Source organism: Parathielavia appendiculata (genome assembly GCF_033297405.1).
Source record: "Parathielavia appendiculata strain CBS 731.68 unplaced genomic scaffold N657scaffold_11, whole genome shotgun sequence".
NCBI lineage: Eukaryota > Fungi > Ascomycota > Sordariomycetes > Sordariales > Chaetomiaceae > Parathielavia > Parathielavia appendiculata.
In genome coordinates, this window is record NW_026944230.1 from 664,791 (window position 1) to 683,908 (window position 19,118).

The window sequence follows — 19,118 nt, forward strand, 5'->3', positions numbered from 1 at the left end:
GATTGATCAGGCTGACATCGACCGTCTGATTGATTCAGTCCCACGTCGGCTGGCTGCAGTCAAAAAAGCTAGGGGCTGGTACACTAAGTATTAGTAATTGGAATCAGGGCTACAAGATGTACTAGCTAGGTTCTTACCTGGATTTTTGTATACTAAGTTATGATTTGTTAAGTCAGAAGTACCAGCGCTGGGTAATTTGAGTGGTTGGGGATTCAGGATGGGATGGTAACAGACTTTTGGAACCCCACTTTACCACATCGTTATGAGCTAACGTTAGTTACATAAAAATACCTAAGAATTTAGTAAGAGCCTCTGACAATCTTTCAATAGTTTTTTGCATACAGCTTAACTGAAATCTGATAAGGCGAGTTACTCTTCTATATAGGTCATTTGCATATAAAATACGTTAATAGGAGATGCTAAAATATATGGAAGTCAACTTTCAAGGCTCTGTTTTCATTTTCTATAGTCAGACATTTTTCCGAAAATTCGCAACCCTAGGTTAAAAGTTCCCTTCAAAACCCCCGCCGTAGGAAATTTAACATACAGTACCAGGAAATACCCAGACAGCTAACGGTATCTTGAATTCGGGTCTTATCCTCCACTCCGATTGCCCGCGTCTTTTACGCACGAACGTAAGCTCACCTGCGATTGTCCAAGTTCAATGCCATCCTTCCAGTTGTCAATGACCGCCACTGGCAACCAACCACACGATGCCCCAGAACAATTCCAACACCAACCCCAATTTCATTCCCCATCCCTCGACGATTTTCGGACCCCTAGCGTCACTCTTAGCCTGAGAGGTCCATTATGGAAAAAAGTGGGGGACCAGATCTGGGACGCACCATCTGCCTTCAATGCCTTGCTGCCCGCCTTCTCCTTGATCCGCTGTACGGCCGTCACGTACGCGCCAGACGCGTGACTCCTTCGCATCTCCGACAGCATCTCCAGAATTCTTATAGGCCAATAAACAAGAATCCACAACCAGTCGATCCAGCCGAGCTCAGGTTCGGCTTCCTCTCTTTCGACATCGCGACGCTCGACCCCATAATCGGCTTCGCGGTAGCGCGTCCGCAGCACGATTGGAGTGCCAACATGGCGGTACCTCCGGTCGGCGGGCGGCATTCCGCGCTGGTGGCTGGCCGGGATTACGGTCGGTATAGCCTGGGTGCGTCGGTCCGGGACGGTGGGGATCGGGTCGGCGTCCATCATGATGCGGAAGGTCTTGGTGTCCTTAAAAAGGCTGCCAAAAGCCTCATTGCCGACGCGGGGCGATCCGAGAGTGACGCAGGTAATGTCTGCGTTGGGCCACTTGATTCTGCACCACGCTGCGCAGAGGGTAGCCAGCGCGGCACCCAGACTGTGGCCGCAGACCTCAATCTTGGTTGGTTCCCCATCTTTGACGAGCCAATGAATGCTTTGCTCAAGCTTGTCGTCGGATAGAAGATCGTTGAAAGCATACAAAAAGCCTTCGTGGACAAGTATGGGTCTCTTCTCGACGTAGTTGCGAGGGAGCCAGTTGATGTCCCCAGACAAACCGAACGCGAGATTGGTCCAGGTATTGCTGGCAAACCCCCACCACTTCTGTGGGTTGAAGAAGTCGATCATGGCCGAGGGCCAGTCGGTGCCTCTGAACACGAGGACGAGTGTATCGTCATTCTGTCCCAGATGTACATGGGTATTGACGGTGAGAAATCTGAGCGCGGAGCGGAAGCTCGGCAATTGAATCTCGATCTTGCGATGCCCTCCTTCAACATCATTGCAGCCCAGTTCCCACGCCAGAGCCCGGAACTCGGCGCCATCAGAATTCCTGTAAGCCAAGTCTGCATAGCGGATCAGATGGGCGTACCGATTCAGATACTCGGCCATGTCGTGGGTTGTGTGATGTATTTCAAAAACAACCAAGCGTTACTGAGATGGATTTTCTGGAGGTTGGCACCCGGTAATCAGCAATTGACGGTTGACTGCCACGCGCTTGGTCGATGGCTCAGCAGACAGAACGGTGGAAGCATGGCGTAGCCTACATGTATCAGCCAGCTGCAGAGGGGACAGGGCTATTCCTATGCCACTGGCCCAACCACGGCCCGGGCCTGTCCTCCGTAACCATTAACTAGTCCATATAACATTAGGGTACCGTAATGCTGAGCAGTCCGCCGGTTCACCAACGGACTAACAACGGTCGGCAACCGACCCTGCGTCGATACAAATGCTCGCGGCCGACTGGTATCTGTAAGGTAGGCCAGCGTGGGATCAATCATTGAACAGACAACCACTAATGAAAGAGACCATTGACTACCTCAAGTGGGTAGCTTGCAAACCTAAGGTAACATCTGATAGCCTCTACGCTTTGCCAATCCCATTGTGGGACTTTGACGGTTAATTTCTCAAGACTTTTCTAGCTAGTGCCTGTTTCGCTGCCGTGCTGTGGCCGCAGCACGCGCAAGTTCTCGATCGATCGAGTGTCGACTGTTTGACGAAATCGATCATTGCACTGACGTTGACCATCGTGCAGCGTCACCGATACCCGGACCAACGCATCAACCGTGAACGACGGGACTGACGAGAGTCTCTCGTCATCGCCGTCATCGTCCCAAATATCAGACAACACAACCTCAGTAACTAGACAACCAGTTAGGGACCATCACTGAGTTGCATATCAGTAATCAGCATTGCAGATACAGAGTCGGAGTCTAGTAAATAGTGGGTAGGGAGCCAGACTCTGGCGGGTGCAGAGCACGTCTGGACCGCCATATTCTACGGATATAACGCCTAAAGTAGGACCGATGTTGAGGTCCCCGTACACCTTCTCAATGTGAGCGGCATTAGCGACATGGCTCCTGTACAAGTTAGCTGTGCCCACCATGCAGATGTGCTGGACTCCGACGGCAGCTTGAGGCCGGGCAGAGCTGCCATCAGGAAGCGTCTCATCGTCTGCTGCGATGGAACATGGAATAATAGGTGGGACCACAAGTTCAAATCCAGGACTCTGCTATCTTTCTAGTATCTGACAAAACTCACAGCAATGTTGCAACCAACCCCCCGACCAACGTCAGCCGGCTCTCCTCAGCCTTTGCGCGGAAGGACTGCTTGGGCATGCCACAGGTGGTTTACTATCACCCAGGCGTCGGCAGTACAGAGTCGTCCAGGGTAGCGCGTATCGTTGAGGGGGCTACGGGCGGCGGCATTGTCCGGGACATTGCCGAGTCGTACCGCTTCATCTGCGACAACTATAGCTTCGGGGACGAAATCATCCTGATCGGCTTCTCACGTGGCGCCTTCACGGCCCGCTCCGTCGCTCAAATGGTCTGCTCCCTCGGATTCCTCAACGGCGCAGGCCTTGACCAGTTCCCACACATCTACGACGACTATAGGACTTGGCACAAATGGAACAGGCAGGCATTCGACGAAAACAAGCACCTCGTGGGCTTCACTCTGGAGAATGCAAAAAAAATCGCGAGACTCGAAGCCGCAGGCAGGGGGAAGCAGGCTCAGCGCGATGGGACTGATGAGGTGGCCAACGTGGTGCCCGACGAGAAGGTGGCGCTGGATCTCAGTGCCAAAAAGAAGGCACTGTACGAGAAGATGGCACGATTGAAAGGAGAGGATAGGCTTAATGATATGGCTGATGAGTATAGAAAGATGCTCGACAAGGTTCGATCGCCTCTCCCTTATAAAGCGTCTCCGTATGTCACGAACCAAGCTAACCGTGCGCTATGCAGTATCTGATGTTGTTATGTACACAACGGAGGAAGCACTGGGAGCCTATCGCGGGCCATGTCCAGGCTGTCTGCGTGTGGGACACGGTGGGGAGCTTGGGCATCCCACGCCTTCTCCCTTTGTGGCACCGCCGTAGAGGTCGAGAGGCGCGTCCTCGATCCCGTGAGATATTGGGAGCAAGCGCTGATCCGACAGACAGATCCGATTCCTAAACCCCAATGTCCATCGCGGGGTCAACTACGCGTTCCACGCGATGGCTCTAGATGAGTGGCGGCAGGTGTTTAACTGCACCCTGTGGGGAAAACGAGGCAACAACAATACTCGGCTGCGCCAGGTTTGGTTCCCTGGCAACCACGGCAATGTCGGTGGAGGCTGGGAGGACCAGCAGATTGCCACCATTGCCCTTGCATGTATGTAGGCGCCGTTATCCACAGCCTTCGAAGCTTACTGCACAGTGCACCGGCCAGGGCTAACCGGAGTTAATACAGGGATGGCCGACCAACTCACTTCCATCGGGGTCGAGTTCAGCGAGACAGAAATGAGCCGCATCTTTTATTCCATGCATCCCAAGGCCAGAGCACGCCACTGGGCGCTGGGCCTTATCCGCAACCCAACCGGCCTCACAGCCGTCCCCGACAAGATCTGGTCTTACATCGCCGCGCCCTATCGCATGCTCACTCGGGGCACCACGGACTACCCGACACGCACACCCGGCGATTATGTCGATGACAAGCGCGAGAAGCTCGTCAACCCTAACGAGCTCGTGCATCCCTGCGTCCGTATTCGGTACCTATACGGTGGCTTAAACCTGGACGACGCCGGCCCCTGGACATGCCGCGCCCTGACCGAGAGGGGCTACCGCCTCGAGCGGCGCGATGGCCCCGCCATCCAGATACGGAAAGGCCACGACTCCATCGCGGAGGCCGCCTACTACAGCCTCCGCGGTCCTGTCACGCCTTACTACGACGGCGTGCTCCCCTCCGACACCGCGGCCGGGACGGACGAGAATCCCCTCGTCAAGGTGGAGCAGCCGCACGAAGGCAAGCTGTGCCAGCTCCCGGAGCCGCGATCGTACTGGGTATGGAAGCGCACCAAAGACGGCATCGAGCAGGAGCTGCCCGAAGAGCACATCGGAATGTGGGAGCGCTTGTTCATCAGAATCACCGAGCAGCTGGTAAAGTGGCAAAGGGACGGGGATGACAAACAGGCAGCGGCTGCCGCCCGTGCAAAGAAGGGCGTCTTCAGGTGGGCGGTCGACGCCACCAAGTCAGCGTGGAAGTTTGTCCGCCCGCCCCGGCGGCCGCCGCCGTCCGAGGCGGCGAAGCTCAACAGTCCGATGATTCCTCAGACATATGGGTACCATGATCTCGTCTCTTGGCAGAAGGGAGACACGAATCCCCAGCCAAGCAAGAATTCAACCAAGTCGGCTACCGTTTGAGCATGAAAACATGGTGGAATGGATATGTTGTACAAAGCAATGCCCTCCTTATCGTCGTGGTCGTCGTCGTTGGTACTCCTTGGTAGGTAATCGGCACTGCAGGAAATGGCGTCAAATGGCGTGAAAGTTGCGCAGAAGAAATTGGCGTGTCATCACAGATGCGAGAAAAAAAATATATAGCTACCATGTCGCCAGCGATGTTGCAAGAGACTCAAGTATTGGCCTGTCGCCGGTCGATGTAATCCGCGGTAGCTGTCTGTCGCAGCCAACAGTGGTGGTGCTGATCGGCAACTACCACACGCGCAGAGCAACTACCTTGATTACTGAGGTGTGGACGGAGTAGAATAGAAACGCGATAATCACTGCAAATCGACGGGAAGTTGCTGAGATGGCCAGATACCGAAGCTGCAAATAATTTCAATATTATAGTCGGATCGGCGATTTCGAAGCCCCGACGAGTAATGCGCTTAAAAACTGGGGCCTCGTGACACTCGTGGAGATCGAAGTGATCAATATAGTGCCTTTGGTGAGTTAAGGCCCTTTAGGCTTCGCGCCTCCGGGCGAAATAAATTCCATCCATCCTTTGGTGAGTTTCAGCAACAAGCGTTTCAGGGTACCGCGACTCTCCAACACCATCAGAACATCTCTCCTAGAGCAACACAACTTTCTCAACTTTTCCCGAACACCACTTTTCAGCTCCTATCGACATCACAGTCACGATTCCCAACAGGAAGAACGACCCCGAGCCGCCGCCACACCAGCAGAGCGAAGGCCGACCTTCGAGTTCCACTATATTTTAGTGGATCAGAGCGCTATACTATAGGGGTTCGAAGAGAGGGTAGTCCTTAAGGACGATGTGGCCTTTGGGGAGGGTAATGATAGGGATATTTGTTTTCGCTGATTGAGTGGTTCGAATGATACATATTTGGTGCTACCTGGGCTTGAATTGAATGAGTTGATGCCGCACTGGTTGTCGTGCTGTTTGTTGTGCTTTGCTTGGGAACTGAGTGGTCAAGCAGCGTATATGGCCGAACAGGTAATAGGTTACGTTAGCCTGCAATGTGGGAAAAAAATGTGGCCATGGTTGCAGATTGATGGAACATTGGTACTGTACTGGCGTGTATTACAGTGAAGGAACCACAGATACAAGCAAGCTACCTTTACAATCTGAGCACTTTGCACTTTCCGAGCAACCTTATCTCCATCCTCGCCGAATCTACAGATTCTTCATAACCCACTCAACATGCTGCCGAACAGTCGGGTACACATCCCGGTAAGCGGTGGGGCTCATCCAGGCATCCAAGTGGCCCTTGTCCGGGAACACCTTGCGGTCGTACAAGTGCTTGCCGTGGGCGTTGCACAGGATCGAGTAAGACTTGTCGGTGTTCTCGGCAGTGTAGACTCGGTTGCCCGTGCCAGACAGGAACAGGATCGGGATGCCCCTCAGCCGTTCAATGTTCTCGGGCGTCGCGAGGTTCTCGCCCTTGTTGGTCGTCACGCACTCGACGCGTCCCGCGCGCATGAGCCACTCGAGCGAGTTCATCGAGGTGCCCCCGAGGAAGTGCTCCAGACGCTCGTGCGTCTCCGAGTTGAGGTTTTTGTGTGTCCAGAGGCTGTGGGCGGGCCCCCGGCGGGACTGGGGTTAGCTGGGTGTGCCCCTCACTCCGTGGGAGTGTCAAGACGGTTGGTTAGGACGGGAAGATTACTTACCGGCCAAAAACTAACTCGCTCCTGTGGCAGACGACAGACCTGCACGTCTCGCGCGGGTCGCCCACGGGGTAGAAGCGCAGGAGCTGATTGATCAGCCGCTGCAGGTACGTGTCATTGCGGTCGCTGGTGCAGTCCCACCACGGGCTGACAAGTTTGCTGTATAACGTCACCGGAAGATTGGAGAGCAGGTGGTTGACGAAACCGAACTTGGGATTCATGAAGACCATGGAGCAAGTAATTCCCCGGATCCATTTTCCGGGAATCGTGCCGTCGAGGAGACCGCAGGCGAGGGCTGATGAGCCGGCGCAGTGCGCAACCACATAAATCTTTTCTCCGCCTTGCGTCTTGCGGATGTGTTCCAGCGCAGCGCGAATGTCTCGACGCGCGTCGTAGGGCGTGTATCCTTTCCGGGCCACGGGGGTGCGGCCGACGCGGTGCGTGACACAGTATACTCGGTAACCGGCCTCACGGAAGTAGTCGACGGCGTTCTTTTCGATGGTAGGCAGGGCGAAAATGGTGTGGTCGGTTGCCGCTCCCGGGATGAAGAGGATGATGGGTGCCGGCGCACTTGGTTGCTGCCCACCGGCGCTCTTTGGCACGGCTGGGTCCCACATGAGCATCGTCGACTCGACCCCGTCGGCTGCCACTACGCGCATGGATTGGGACGGAGGTGTCGCCAGGTATGTTTCGGCTATCCGCGCGCCTGGCCACTGGAGCCGGCCGAGCGGGGCGAGGAAGGGAACGGCAAGTTGCTTGGTAAAGAAGCCGACATAGCTTGCCACAGATCTAAGCCTTGCCCAGGAGGACGGCCCGCTTGCTTGGAAGGTCGTGAGACCCTTCAAGAAATCGGCCGGCTGAACGTGCAGCATGCCGCGCCCGACGACCTCGCCGCGACGGTCCTCTGCCGTGTCGCTGCGGTCCCTGATTGTGACATACAGCGTACTCGTCTGCTGCCAGATGCGCACCGGAGCAAGGAAGGCCGCCGGGTTGACGGTCTTGTAGCCGTAGAAATGCAGCTTCCTGCCGCTCGTTGACACCATGTCGAAGTCATACGTCAGGTTTGTGGTGTCGGGCTCTCTCGAGTCGTGATGGAACACCCGGAAGGTACCTCGCTGGACGAGGAACGTCCCTCCAAGACTGCTGCAGGCGAAGGTTCCGGTCAGGTTGGCTGGATGGAGACTGCTATTGACCACTTCATGACCTCAGCGCTAACTCTCCATGGCAGCAGAGCTGGAGAACTCACATTCCGAGACGTCCCATGATTTCACGGTAAGGAAGAAGCGCGCGGCTTCGCCGTAGCTGCGGGCTTTTTTCGCGGCGTCTTCGAAGTCTTCCACCTCGCCCCCTGCGTGAATGAATCCGGACATGACCTCGGTGAACTCTACTCCGGCCTTCGCGCTGTCCTTGGCCTTGGCAATCACATTCGCCAGCCGGTCAATGCCTTGGTCTTCATGTTCATTCGTGGTCACGGGATACTTGGGGCTGTCGAACAAATTCAAGATCCCTGTATCTCCATCATCAGCAGTTCGTCTTCCACGGATCATCTCGTTGAAGATTACCGTTCTTGGTGCCGTAATTTATGGAAATGTGTTGGTCCTCGGCAGCGAGTTCGACAGACCGTTCCGCGAGTGCAGTGATCGTAGCAAACGGGTTCACGCCCAGGGCCGCTGGCAGGTTGGAGGCGTCACAGACCACTAGGCCTTCATGCACTTCAGCCCCATCGCCCTTGAATACCTGACCCTTGTGGTTTGTCACGCCATCTTTGCCCGTGCCGCCTGGGCTGATGCGTGCTCCACCCCTGTGGGATGTATCAGTCAGAAATGCGTTCTGTCGTTGCACTCTTAAACTGGAGAGGCAACCTACATGGGGTGAACCGTAATCTCGTGTTTGCCAAAGAGGGTCCAAACGGGGTTGGCAACAAACATGCCGCCGACTTTTTCCGTCATGGTTTCCAGGAATCCATGGATCCTAGACACGGACTCGGAGCGGCCTACCCCCGAGTACGAGAGCACGGGCGTGTTTTCCCTGAGCGTGAGGGTGCCCTGGCTGCTGTCGTGCGACATAATCAGGTAGGCCGCGGTGTTTTGTACGCTGCCCCGAACGAAGTATGGCCCGAAGACTTTGCCCCTTAGTCGTGACGCATACTTCGCTACCGCCTGGAGCGGGCGGTAGAAACGGCGCTTCGGGTTTGGTAGGTACTCCAAAATGGGAACCATGATGGGGGCGAGAGCAAACGGCACGGCACAATCTTCGACGACGAATCCGTCCAGGGTCCTGTCCTGGTCTCGTTGATCAATAAACGCAGTGATACACGGTCCGACGGGGCGGTTTGGGTTCGGGCGAGGGTTTCCAATGCAATTCACAGGGCGATCTGTGTTGTAACTGTCCCGGGCAGACGGGTTATTAGCCGGCTTGGTGACGTTGATGTGAGTTCTGCAGTGAGAAGTGAACTTGCCCAAAGCCCAGCATATCTCCATTCCCACTCATCTCGGTCCCGACTTCGTTGCTGATATCGAGACCAAACCGCTTGCTGCGCAGCAGGATCTCGGTCGTCCCGAGACTTCCAGCGCCGAAGAAGACGAGCTTCTTCGCGTGCACCCACATCAAGTCGTCATAGAAAGTCGGCATGAAGTGGTCTCGCTTGCCCGAGCGCCATGTAAAGTAGACAATGTACCCTTTCCGGCCCTCAGGGGCCTTGGCCACTTGGCGCACCTCGCACTCGCAGAAGATTTCGGCTCCCCAGTTCCACGCGTCGCTGATGTACGTCACCAGAGTAGTCGACTTGCTGCCATCATTGATCCCAGTGGCGTCCATGCCGGTCAAGGTCGACGCATGCATGACGACGCCTGTGCTGTTGGGTCCGTCTTCGAAGCGGGTGGTTTGGGGAACCAGCCGGAACTTGTCCCCGCAACTCATCTGCTTCGCCTGCTCCTTGAGCATGCTGGTCTTAAGCAGTTCTGGGAAGCTTTCCGGGTACACGGTTGGCTCAAGAACCTCCTTGGCGCGGTCGTAGTCTTGAGAGGGGTGCGCGTCAGACTTGACTTAAGAGTCTTCACAAAGCCAGAAACACACAGAGGGGTTCAAAGACACTCACATCTCGTCCATTTCTCCTTTCCCCTCAGCTCCTCGGGCCACACATCCATCTTGTGCACGTCCGGATGCGGCTCCAAGAACACGTTCGCATTCACCAAACTCGTGCCCCCGAGCCCATTGGCCATGTACACATTCTGCCCGTCCCCCACGGCAAAGTGATACAACCCGGTTGGGTTCCCAGTGTCGACGAGCTTACCGGGGACGCTCCGTCTGTCCCCCGGAGCGAACTCGCCGCTGACGCGCAGCTCCCTCATCGCGTCCGGGAGCGTCTCGGGGAACTCACCGGGCCATCGCTCCTTGCCGCGTTCCAGCACGCAGACGCTCTGTCGGCCGCGTGCCATCCGGCTGGCGGCCACTCCCCCGCCGTACCCGGAGCCTATGACCACGACGTCGTACGACGGCCGCATCAGCTCGACGGGGCGAGAGAGACGGGGGTATGGGCCGTGGGAACGGCGTGATGAAGGGGCTGGGCCGCTGCGGGGGATGCCGTTTTCATCGTTCGCCTGGGAGTTATCCCAGGGGGGGCGGGCTCTATTCCAGTTTGCTCCTCGCTCTTGGTAGGGTGCGCCATCAGAACCGTAGCCCACCCCAGCGGCGCCATCTAACTCTGGGGCCAGTGTTGAGCCGGTGTGGCTCTCGGCTTCGCTTGCTCCGTCCATGGCGGCGGTGTTGATGGTGATCGTCTTGAGATATCTACACTGGCAGCCTGGCAGGTGCCAAAAGTGTGAAGTGTAGGGGCTGATCCGTTATTAATGGACCACTGAAGTAGTATCTAGAAGAGTAAGGTACCTGAGGTAAAATTTGATATGTTAACTGCAGGCTGCTTCAAATTCCATCAAGGAGACTCAAGTTATGAAGGGTTCGATAGTGTCCGATCGGGAGTCGACATCACCGTATGTTATAGACGGATTCCAAGTTGGTTCTGGCCGCTATGCGCTATCTCATCCAATAAGCTAAGGTACAAAAAGACCTTGAGATTATGTGTTAGCACGGAACGAGCATTTGCAGTGTTTTGTGGTTTCGCTTTCTTTCGCTGCCAATTCAGGTCCGTCTTCTGTGTTTCAGCATTTTTGTTCTTGTTACCTTTCTTCTCCTGTTCTCATACGTCTTATCATATCTCTCAGTAATATCTCCTTCTTGATCTTTCTTTCCTTCATTGTTTCTTACATTCGTTCTTGGATTCTCCCGTATCTCTTCCATTCGTCCATTCTTTTTTCACCTGTATGTTCCACGCTATCATACCAACCAGGGCTGGATTGTACAAGTACTCGGGCCGAGCATGAAGTAGGTAGGGTATCCGTGTGCTTCCCCGAGCACAATTCTGAGTGATGTACGTTCTCGTTCAATTACAACGTCATGCAACTTGATCATGGAGGCATGTGAATGCAGATGGCCTAATCATTGCATCATTGTATCAATGGTCGCGTCCGTTTTGAAGCTACCTATAGGACCAAGACCGTTCGCTTTCACATGTCCATCTCATTTTGCATTTTCACAAAGAAATCAACCCTAACTTGATTTGACGTAGTTGGCTGAGAGACACTAAGCCATATCCAGACTGTCTCATGCAACCAGCCGATCGTTGATGACATCCGAAGCCATCTTCCGAGGTCACTTATCATTAACCCCACGTCGACGGATATTGCCGTTGCTTATTTTGGCATCTTTCAGCGGTTTCTATGCTCTTTAGACGAGTCTGGAGCTTTTACAGCTGGCAGTTTTCCGCCAAACGGTGCATACTGCAATGCATAGTGAGCCCTACCCCCAGTGGTCTTAACTGTACGGAGCATCTCTGTACAGTTCTGGACTCTACGCCCCGCCGGAGCCAGTCTCCATATCCTCGTGCTTGCTCACATGCCTCCAGTCGGCTACAGAGAAGACCACGTCAACGGCTAACACACCGGTACTAAGGTAGGTTAGGCAAACTCAGCCACTTAGTTACTCCATCAACTAAATCAATCACGACAGTGGATCTTTGCCCTGCTATAGATTAAGTCCAGCCGTCTGTTGCCTGGATATGAGACTAGCACGGGTCCAGTCAGCACTGAGCAGCTATTTGGACTGGTTCACCTCTAACTACGTAGATACAGCACCTTGAGTAGTACGGACCAACCACGATCAGGAGCGAGGGCTCGGAACTGAATTCAATCAAGAGTTTGACTAGGATTAACTAACGTTAGGTAAATCGTAAAGAATCATATGAGCCCAGATGGTTAGCCAGCCCTCGCATCCCACAGCGACTATTGACTAGGTGTGCTTTCAAGGTATTGGATTTAATCCCAGTCAATGCTACTGCACGCTGCAGTCAGTAAAGCGATATCAAACCCAATGATGCACCGAACTAGCGTGGCAGCACACGTTACAAAACCACGCAGCAATGCATTCCAAAACTCATTCCCTCACCAGACACCAGCCTTTCAAATGCACCCTTTCGGACCCCCCATGTACAAATACTCAGTCTAGCTACCCGACCCGTAACTCTGTTCCCAAGTCCTAAAACTAAAAGCACTCATCCTCTTCCTCATCTTCCCCGGCCCAAACGTCGCCACCCTCGTCCTTTCCAACACCTCCTTCGGCGCAAACCCATAATACACCTTCCCGCCAACCACCAGGGGCGGACTGCCGACCCCAGCCATCCACATACCAGACACCATACCACTCGCCACCGCGGCAGGCGTCCCGTTAGGTCCCGATTCCGAGACCACACCATAACCCAGCTTGGTCTCAAGGATCTCGCGCGGCACCTCGCCCCACCTGCTCGCCTTCCACGGCAGGTCCTCGAGACAGGGCGCCCGCGTCGCAGCGACGATGCTTGACACATGCACGTCGCGCACATGGAAATTGTTCTGGCTCAGCGCGGCCGACCCCAACACGACGGCAAACAAGCCCGCGCCGATGGCGACGGCATAGGCGATCCACAGGTCGCGGCGGTTGTAGACGTACGCGTTGGCCACGCGCGTCTTGGTGCACGGGTACGACAGGGCCGGGTCGGCCGTCACGGTGTCGTTGGAGATGCCGCTTCGCCGGTCGGGTTGGGCGGCCCAGGCGACGATGACGAATTGCGGGTTCGAGAGCAGGGACAGCGTGATGTTTTCGTAAAAGTGCTGCATCTCGGACATGAGGTTCGCGCTGGGGAGGTACGTTTCGAAGTCGATCAGGGGCGTGCTGGAGGCTTGGGTCTCAATCTGGACGTAGGGCGAGAACCTGATCTTGCCGTTGATGAAGGCGCGCATGCGCTGCCCGAGGGAGTGGTAGGCGGCTGTGACACGGTAGGTTTCGATGTCGATGGGGAGGATGTAGTTAGATTCAGGGACGGCTGTGGTGTTATCCTTGGTGCCATCTTTGGCGTTCTTGCCCGGGACAACGGTCGTGTTGATGATGGGATAGAGATGGTCTCTCCTGAGAACGGTGGTGACCTGCTCGGAAAAGGTGTGGTTGAATCGGACAGTGTAGTTAGTCAAGTAGTGCTCGCACCGGAAGACAACGGCCTCAAAATCCGTGTTCCACCCGGGGGCATCACGGTTCTCGGGCGGTCTTCCCGGTCTGGTGAGGGTGGAATAGCCAACCCACAGCACCGGCTCGGTCCTGAGGGCGCCAAGATGTTTGGGATAAGGAGGTTTCATCTTGGGAGCGCCGCCAGGGAGCACCTCGACCTGTTCGTTAAAGTACTCGCCAACATTGGTCTCAGCTATATACGCCCAGTCGCCGTTTGGTGCCAATTCGCCGGCGTTGAACGGCACACCCTGCCGCTTGAGATCGTCCTCGTCGAGCTTCTGCCCCCTTGCTAACTCGGAGCATTTGTACCCAGGGGCCATGAAGGAGACCTCATAACTGCAATTCCAGCCGGCACCACAAGCTTCCAGAGCGACATTTCGTCTTGGGATGACTGTGCCAGTTAGTGCACTCTGGGCGGTCACTAACTCGACCGGTGCGCTGCTGCCTGTCCAGTAGTCAAAAAAGGTCTCGTTGAAGGGTGTGTCGACCAGACCCATCGACTCCGGGACTGTCGAGTTCCACAGCGAGAGCGAAATTCCCCGGTAGCCGTTGAGCCGGTCCACTCGTCTCCAGTTCTTCTTCTTCTCTCCATCGAAGTTGAGCGTGCGGACGCCATGGCAGCGATCGTCTCTGACTTCGGTGAGCGGGGCCACGGTGAGGGTGGCCGGGGTCAAGATGACGGTAAGGGGGAATAACCTACGGTGGTCAGGGAGCCGCAACGAGAAGGCTGTGGAGGGACACTGACCAAGCCAAAACAGCCAAGCACACGGCGATGCGGGCCTTCTTGAAAAGCTCCCAGCTCCACAATGCCTGTGGCTCGTCCACGGCGGCAAAGAGGCTGTCGATGGTCCTCAGCTGCAGCACATTGTTGATGACGGTCACCCAGATCTGCTGCCGGTAGGCAAAGACGACCGCGGCCACCAACGACGCCTTGGCCGCATACGACAAAAGACCGCCGAAGCGTATCATGCCGATCTGGTCATCGGCAGGCTTCCCGTGAAGGCTGTTGTAGAAGACGTGATGACCGACCGCAAATGCAAACCCCAGAGAGAACAGGATATACATCGACCAACCCCCATAGATCATCTTCCATCCTGTCGAATCGGTCAACTGAGCGAAGCGAGGATTCCCAGGGCCGCCGGGCGGCGATGGGCCTCCATACGGGCTGGGGTAGTAGTATGGAGCTCCATCTTGGCCGTCGAGGGCGCACTCGCGCGGCGCGATGGTGGATTTTGACCAGTTGTTCGCCTGCGGAGGACTTGGAGTGGTTGGCAGACTGTCACTGTCCTGCTGGAAGGAGTCCCGCGAGACAACCGGATGGTACCCTGGAAACTGCGCACCATGGTCAATGGGCCCAATGCCTAGGCCCACACTCGAAGGAGTGTCCAGGCCGGACGCGTCCTGGGTTGGCGATCTCAGGGGCGCGAATGAGACCCGCGAGCGTTGCGGCGATGACAAGGGAGAGTCAATATCTGGTGTTGCCGCGATCGGGTTCCAACCGGCATTTCCCGTCGTCTGCTGTCGCGAGTACGTCTCATGATAAATCGGCTGAGTCTGCCCCGAGAATTGTCGTTCCATGGCGGCGGCGAGAGGTTGAGAGAGGCATGGGTGGCCTGGTTTATCATTCAGGGCAGTGGGAGTGTTTGTTGGTGATCATGTGGGAGACCAGGGCTCAGAACTGGCAATAAGGCGCGGCATGCGAAGCGGAGGGGCAGATGCATGTCATGGGGATATGTTGGTCGCACAGAAACGGCCGCCATGGCTGCGACCCGAGGTGAGTGCGAGGGTGCACAGATCTTTCGCGGGAAATTATTCTGTGGTGCTACTTGACAGCACCGAACCGGCCCGAGTTTGCTTAGCCACGCGTGTCTGGCTGGCCCGGGCACTGAGAATAGAAACAGGCCGGCAGCATGGTGGATACCAATCCCATGATTTCGACATTTCAAGCTTGAGGTGATGATGGCAGGAAGGAGCCGAAGGACACGGGCAGGGTGGCTGAAGAGCGCAACATCTTGGAGGCTTAGAGCCAGCTGGGGTGTCATGCAAACCCTGTTAACGTTGGAACCAACAGGTTCTGGCGGCTGCAGCTGTGAGTGGTCCATCCTGTCATGGGCCGCATTATCACATCACGTCCCGATTTGTTGGAAGCGCAGTTGGTTCAACTGGCCGTGTTGGAAATGATGAGAAGGCGATTGAGCCCAGTTGAGCGAAGGGGGAAAAAATTATAATAAAAGAAAAATAAAGACAAGAACATAGAAAAGACGGGAATCGGACGGAAAAGAGTTCGGCTGGACTAGTGCGATAGGATCAACTCAAAACAACGGCAAAAGGAAAGGACGAAACGCGATTTGAACGCGTGACCTACCGGACTGCAGCCGGTTGCTCTACCCCTGAGCTATTCGTCCGAAGAGCTTAGGCGTAGACTCATGCACTGTTATGATGGAAGGCCATCTATAATGCTACTGTCAAATTTTTTTTGTTGCTGAAAAATCTCTACTCTGGCAACCAGGTGACAAAAGAAGCCGCGCTCGCAATCGAAGCATTCCCCATACCCAGCAAACCTGACGTTCGCATCCAACCCAGAGATAATTCTACAACCTGGGCAATGGTCACCACCATACACCGAAAGAAGCCAAGGTCATAGACAACATTTCGTTCTCGAGAAGCAGAATATTCCTCACTTCAAGTCGCGCGTTTTCAGGCATTCTTGTGTTAGCCAGCGGCAAGGTTGGGAAATCGTCCGCCAGCAGCGCAACCGACGTAATTTGCAAGATAACCCTGATCACCCCGACCTTAAAGAAACACGCGGCCGGAAACGGATCCCTACACCTAACGACCTATATTCGATGGAGAAGCCAATCTAGGAATACAGCTTCGAGGCCCAAGTTTTTTCCTAGCAATCGCTAGCCTACGAAGCAGGCGTTGCAACTGACGTTTGCTGGCGAACGATTCAACGGGCACTTGGCACGCTGGGGTACCGTAAATGTATAGCGTGCCGAAAGGGATAGGTCTCGAAGGCACTGCTAAAAAGCGTCTCAAGGCTGCAACTATAGCCCTCCGGGAACGCCCAATACCTCAGCATTGGTACGATATCCGGTGGTCCGACGAGGTACATTTTTCTCTTGGATGTGAGGGCCGGGCTATGACTTTTCGAAAACCTGGTGAGCGGCACTGCTCAGATTACATTCAAGAAGCTCGGGAGCCGAACCAAAGCATCTTACACGACTTTACGCCTAGGCAGCGATCGTGTGGGATTTCAAGTCAGAACTCTACTTCTACGAGGTCCCAGGCAACACGAACGGGTGTAACGGCACGGCTGGTCGGATCGGCAACGCCCGGCGACAGGCGTCAGTTGTTACAGCTTCATAGTGCAGCCAGTGATTCAAGCTGTCGGATTGAATCATTTGTACCCTTTTCTAGGAATATGGCGCAACGGTATGGCTGCACGTTGTGTGCCGTTACAACGGGAAGATGTCGATACAAGTATATCGGGAGGAAATCCTTAAGAAGGTTGTTGGTTCCCGGCTTGCGCGTAGAGATCAGTTTGTCCTAGAGGAAGACGGCGGTTCTAGACATAGTACGGGTAAGAAAAACATCGTCCGAGACTGGAAGCAACACCACGGTTTAAGACACTTCTTCCATACGCCTGGATCCCCAGACCTCTCTCCGACTAATAATACGTAGAACGCCGTCAAGCAGTATATATCTAAGTTCCCGACGTGGACTGAAGAGGAGCTTCAGAGCCTCGCGGTCGAAGCGTGGAATGCGCTATCCTAAGAGTCGATCAAAGGCTGGGTTGACTCAATGGTACAACGGATATAGGATGTAGTTGAGGGAGAGGGTAAAATGACGGGCCATTGAGAATTTTGTCTTTGTATGTAAAATTGATAAGCAATTGAGGTACGTTACCTAGTATATGTTGGGTTTTATGAGTGCGGCTTGTGTCACCCGGTTGTCGGGTAGTCGCTATGAAGTCAACAAACGGACCCCTTTTGAACAACCTCGAAGATAAGAAGCTATGGTTAGGCACCTCATCATTCAGCTGTCCAAGCAAGGGGTTAATTACTGCAATTTCTATCTACTCCTATGATGGAAAAACATGATCCTCCCCACGCAGCCCACCCCAATCCATCTGAACCAAAGACAAACGCACAGAGAGTTGCGATTGGCTACCTTAACGTTTCACCCGTCTACCGTATTGTCGTTGCTAGGCAGCATCGCTCACACAGCTAGGCAGAATTCCAACAACGCAGATTCTTGTAATCCGTACACAACATCCGCCATTGACCTTCAATTCACCGTAATCTCACGCGCTCTCAGTCCAACAGCCCGTTCTCTCTGCGCGCAAATCAGCATGCCGCCCATTGCCACGCACCCGAGCGATCTCTATGGTCTTTACGAAGCCTTCAATACGAACACCCACGAATTCTTGTACACCACTTTCTCAGCTGTTGATGACGACGATGTTTTCTACTTTGGTCAACTGAATGTCCCCCAACTCAAGATTACCCCGGAACAATTCACTGCTGCGCTTGAACGGATCCCCGACCAAGATATCTTTCCCCAATTGCTGTCGGATGCTCGCTTGACCATTGCCCCGGATGAGCTGGACACCGATGCCTTCTACATCAAGCGCGCAAGGTTAGGAGCGTACGAGGAGCATAGAAAGGACAATACCCTGTCCACTATTCCAACACTGGTTCTTGACGAGATACATGCCTTGCAAATCGTCTCGGAACAACCTCACCCTGGCATCATCAGGTACCATGGTCGTCGTGTACGTAGGGCTGTATCACTGAACTCGTGTTCGACAAGCACTCATACAACCTAAAGGAGTATATTAAAAATGCTATCGGCGAGATCCATGACAAGAAGGCGTTTACTTGAGTCAGCGGTGCGGCATATCCATTCGCTGGGCCTTGCTCAGAACGGTATGTGGATTTGCAGCAATGCTCCTGCTTACTCCTTGTCACCTGCTGGGGGAGGAGGGGGGGGGAGGGGGGCCCCCGCGGGGCAATCAACAGCAGCAGCAAGCACTGACACTTCTGGCTAGACATTAACCCATGCCAACATTTTCGTCAACGCTGCCCGTATACCGGTTTTAGTGGACTTTGGTTTTGTCGCGAGATTGTGCCCAAGTTAGGAGCATTTCGGGGAACAGTCGGTTGGTTCGAAGGCGACATGCTCGATTACAACACTTCAGAGAAAAGCCACGACTGGTTGCCGTTGAGAAAATCCGCGCTTGGCTGGACAACCCTGAGTTTGATAAGTGAGCAGCGTATGGCCTGTAACTGTACCCTTGAAGTTGCAACCGGATTCCCCATCTAAGTAGGGATGTAGGCGTGGGTACTAGATTCGCAAGATGTCGAACCTGCAGATGATTGGAGGGGAGATACTCGAAGCACAGTTCCTATTACTCCCGCTGCTAGTGCGGAATCACCGCAATGTATTAGTACTCGAATTCATAGTACACCGCTCCTCAGATGCATGATATCTACGACCCATGAATGGCTTAGGTATCTTGTTTTGCCTCCATCGCCATGTTGCAGCTGATAGCTAGGGTTCTGGTTTTGCATGGCAGGCTTTGGGTGGGGCTACAGTCTGGGAAGAGGGGCCCTACTTCGTACAGGTAACTTCGTCTTTGAGGAATCCTGCCGCCAAATAC

The 19,118-nt window shown here is 54.6% G+C and overlaps 6 protein-coding genes and 1 non-coding gene across 7 annotated transcripts; 3 read left to right on the top strand and 4 right to left on the bottom strand.

Annotated features, from left to right (window-relative positions):
- Nucleotides 1–747: 747 nt before the first annotated feature.
- On the bottom strand, nt 748–2,131 carry N657DRAFT_623143 (uncharacterized protein; the record flags this gene model as incomplete). The annotated part of the gene is made up of 2 exons (XM_062790675.1): nt 1,583–2,131; nt 748–1,318 (listed from the first exon to the last, which is right to left on the bottom strand). The coding sequence occupies exons 1-2, from the start codon at nt 1,867–1,869 to the stop codon at nt 748–750; spliced, it is 858 nt and encodes a 285-aa protein (XP_062645456.1). The 5' UTR covers nt 1,870–2,131.
- A 768-nt stretch (nt 2,132–2,899) lies between these two features.
- Nucleotides 2,900–5,566, top strand: N657DRAFT_600853 (uncharacterized protein). The gene is made up of 5 exons (XM_062790088.1): nt 2,900–2,958; nt 3,021–3,420; nt 3,720–3,838; nt 3,913–4,127; nt 4,206–5,566. The coding sequence occupies exons 2-5, from the start codon at nt 3,094–3,096 to the stop codon at nt 5,153–5,155; spliced, it is 1,611 nt and encodes a 536-aa protein (XP_062645457.1). The 5' UTR covers nt 2,900–2,958; nt 3,021–3,093; the 3' UTR covers nt 5,156–5,566.
- Nucleotides 5,567–6,308: 742 nt separating this feature from the next.
- On the bottom strand, nt 6,309–10,617 carry N657DRAFT_665440 (FAD/NAD(P)-binding domain-containing protein; the record flags this gene model as incomplete). Its single annotated transcript, XM_062795289.1, has 8 exons — nt 6,309–6,768; nt 6,866–8,057; nt 8,109–8,369; nt 8,425–8,663; nt 8,729–9,247; nt 9,321–9,879; nt 9,960–10,424; nt 10,536–10,617. 8 exons carry the CDS (start codon nt 10,615–10,617, stop codon nt 6,372–6,374), a joined length of 3,714 nt encoding a protein of 1,237 aa, XP_062645458.1. The 3' UTR covers nt 6,309–6,371.
- A 1,504-nt stretch (nt 10,618–12,121) lies between these two features.
- N657DRAFT_600860 (uncharacterized protein) lies at nt 12,122–15,392 on the bottom strand. The gene is made up of 2 exons (XM_062790089.1): nt 14,199–15,392; nt 12,122–14,149 (listed from the first exon to the last, which is right to left on the bottom strand). Exons 1-2 carry the CDS (start codon nt 15,029–15,031, stop codon nt 12,418–12,420), a joined length of 2,565 nt encoding a protein of 854 aa, XP_062645459.1. The 5' UTR covers nt 15,032–15,392; the 3' UTR covers nt 12,122–12,417.
- A 394-nt stretch (nt 15,393–15,786) lies between these two features.
- N657DRAFT_t114 lies at nt 15,787–15,858 on the bottom strand. The gene has a single exon. It is a non-coding gene; the product is annotated as a tRNA-Cys (tRNA).
- A 110-nt stretch (nt 15,859–15,968) lies between these two features.
- Nucleotides 15,969–17,084, top strand: N657DRAFT_647874 (uncharacterized protein). Its single transcript, XM_062793411.1, has one exon. The coding sequence runs from the start codon at nt 16,437–16,439 to the stop codon at nt 17,004–17,006; it is 570 nt and encodes a 189-aa protein (XP_062645460.1). The 5' UTR covers nt 15,969–16,436; the 3' UTR covers nt 17,007–17,084.
- Nucleotides 17,085–17,807: 723 nt separating this feature from the next.
- Nucleotides 17,808–19,086, top strand: N657DRAFT_657714 (uncharacterized protein; the record flags this gene model as incomplete). Its single annotated transcript, XM_062794833.1, has 5 exons — nt 17,808–18,230; nt 18,269–18,288; nt 18,329–18,384; nt 18,507–18,672; nt 19,035–19,086. The coding sequence occupies 5 exons, from the start codon at nt 17,808–17,810 to the stop codon at nt 19,084–19,086; spliced, it is 717 nt and encodes a 238-aa protein (XP_062645461.1).
- Nucleotides 19,087–19,118: the final 32 nt, after the last annotated feature.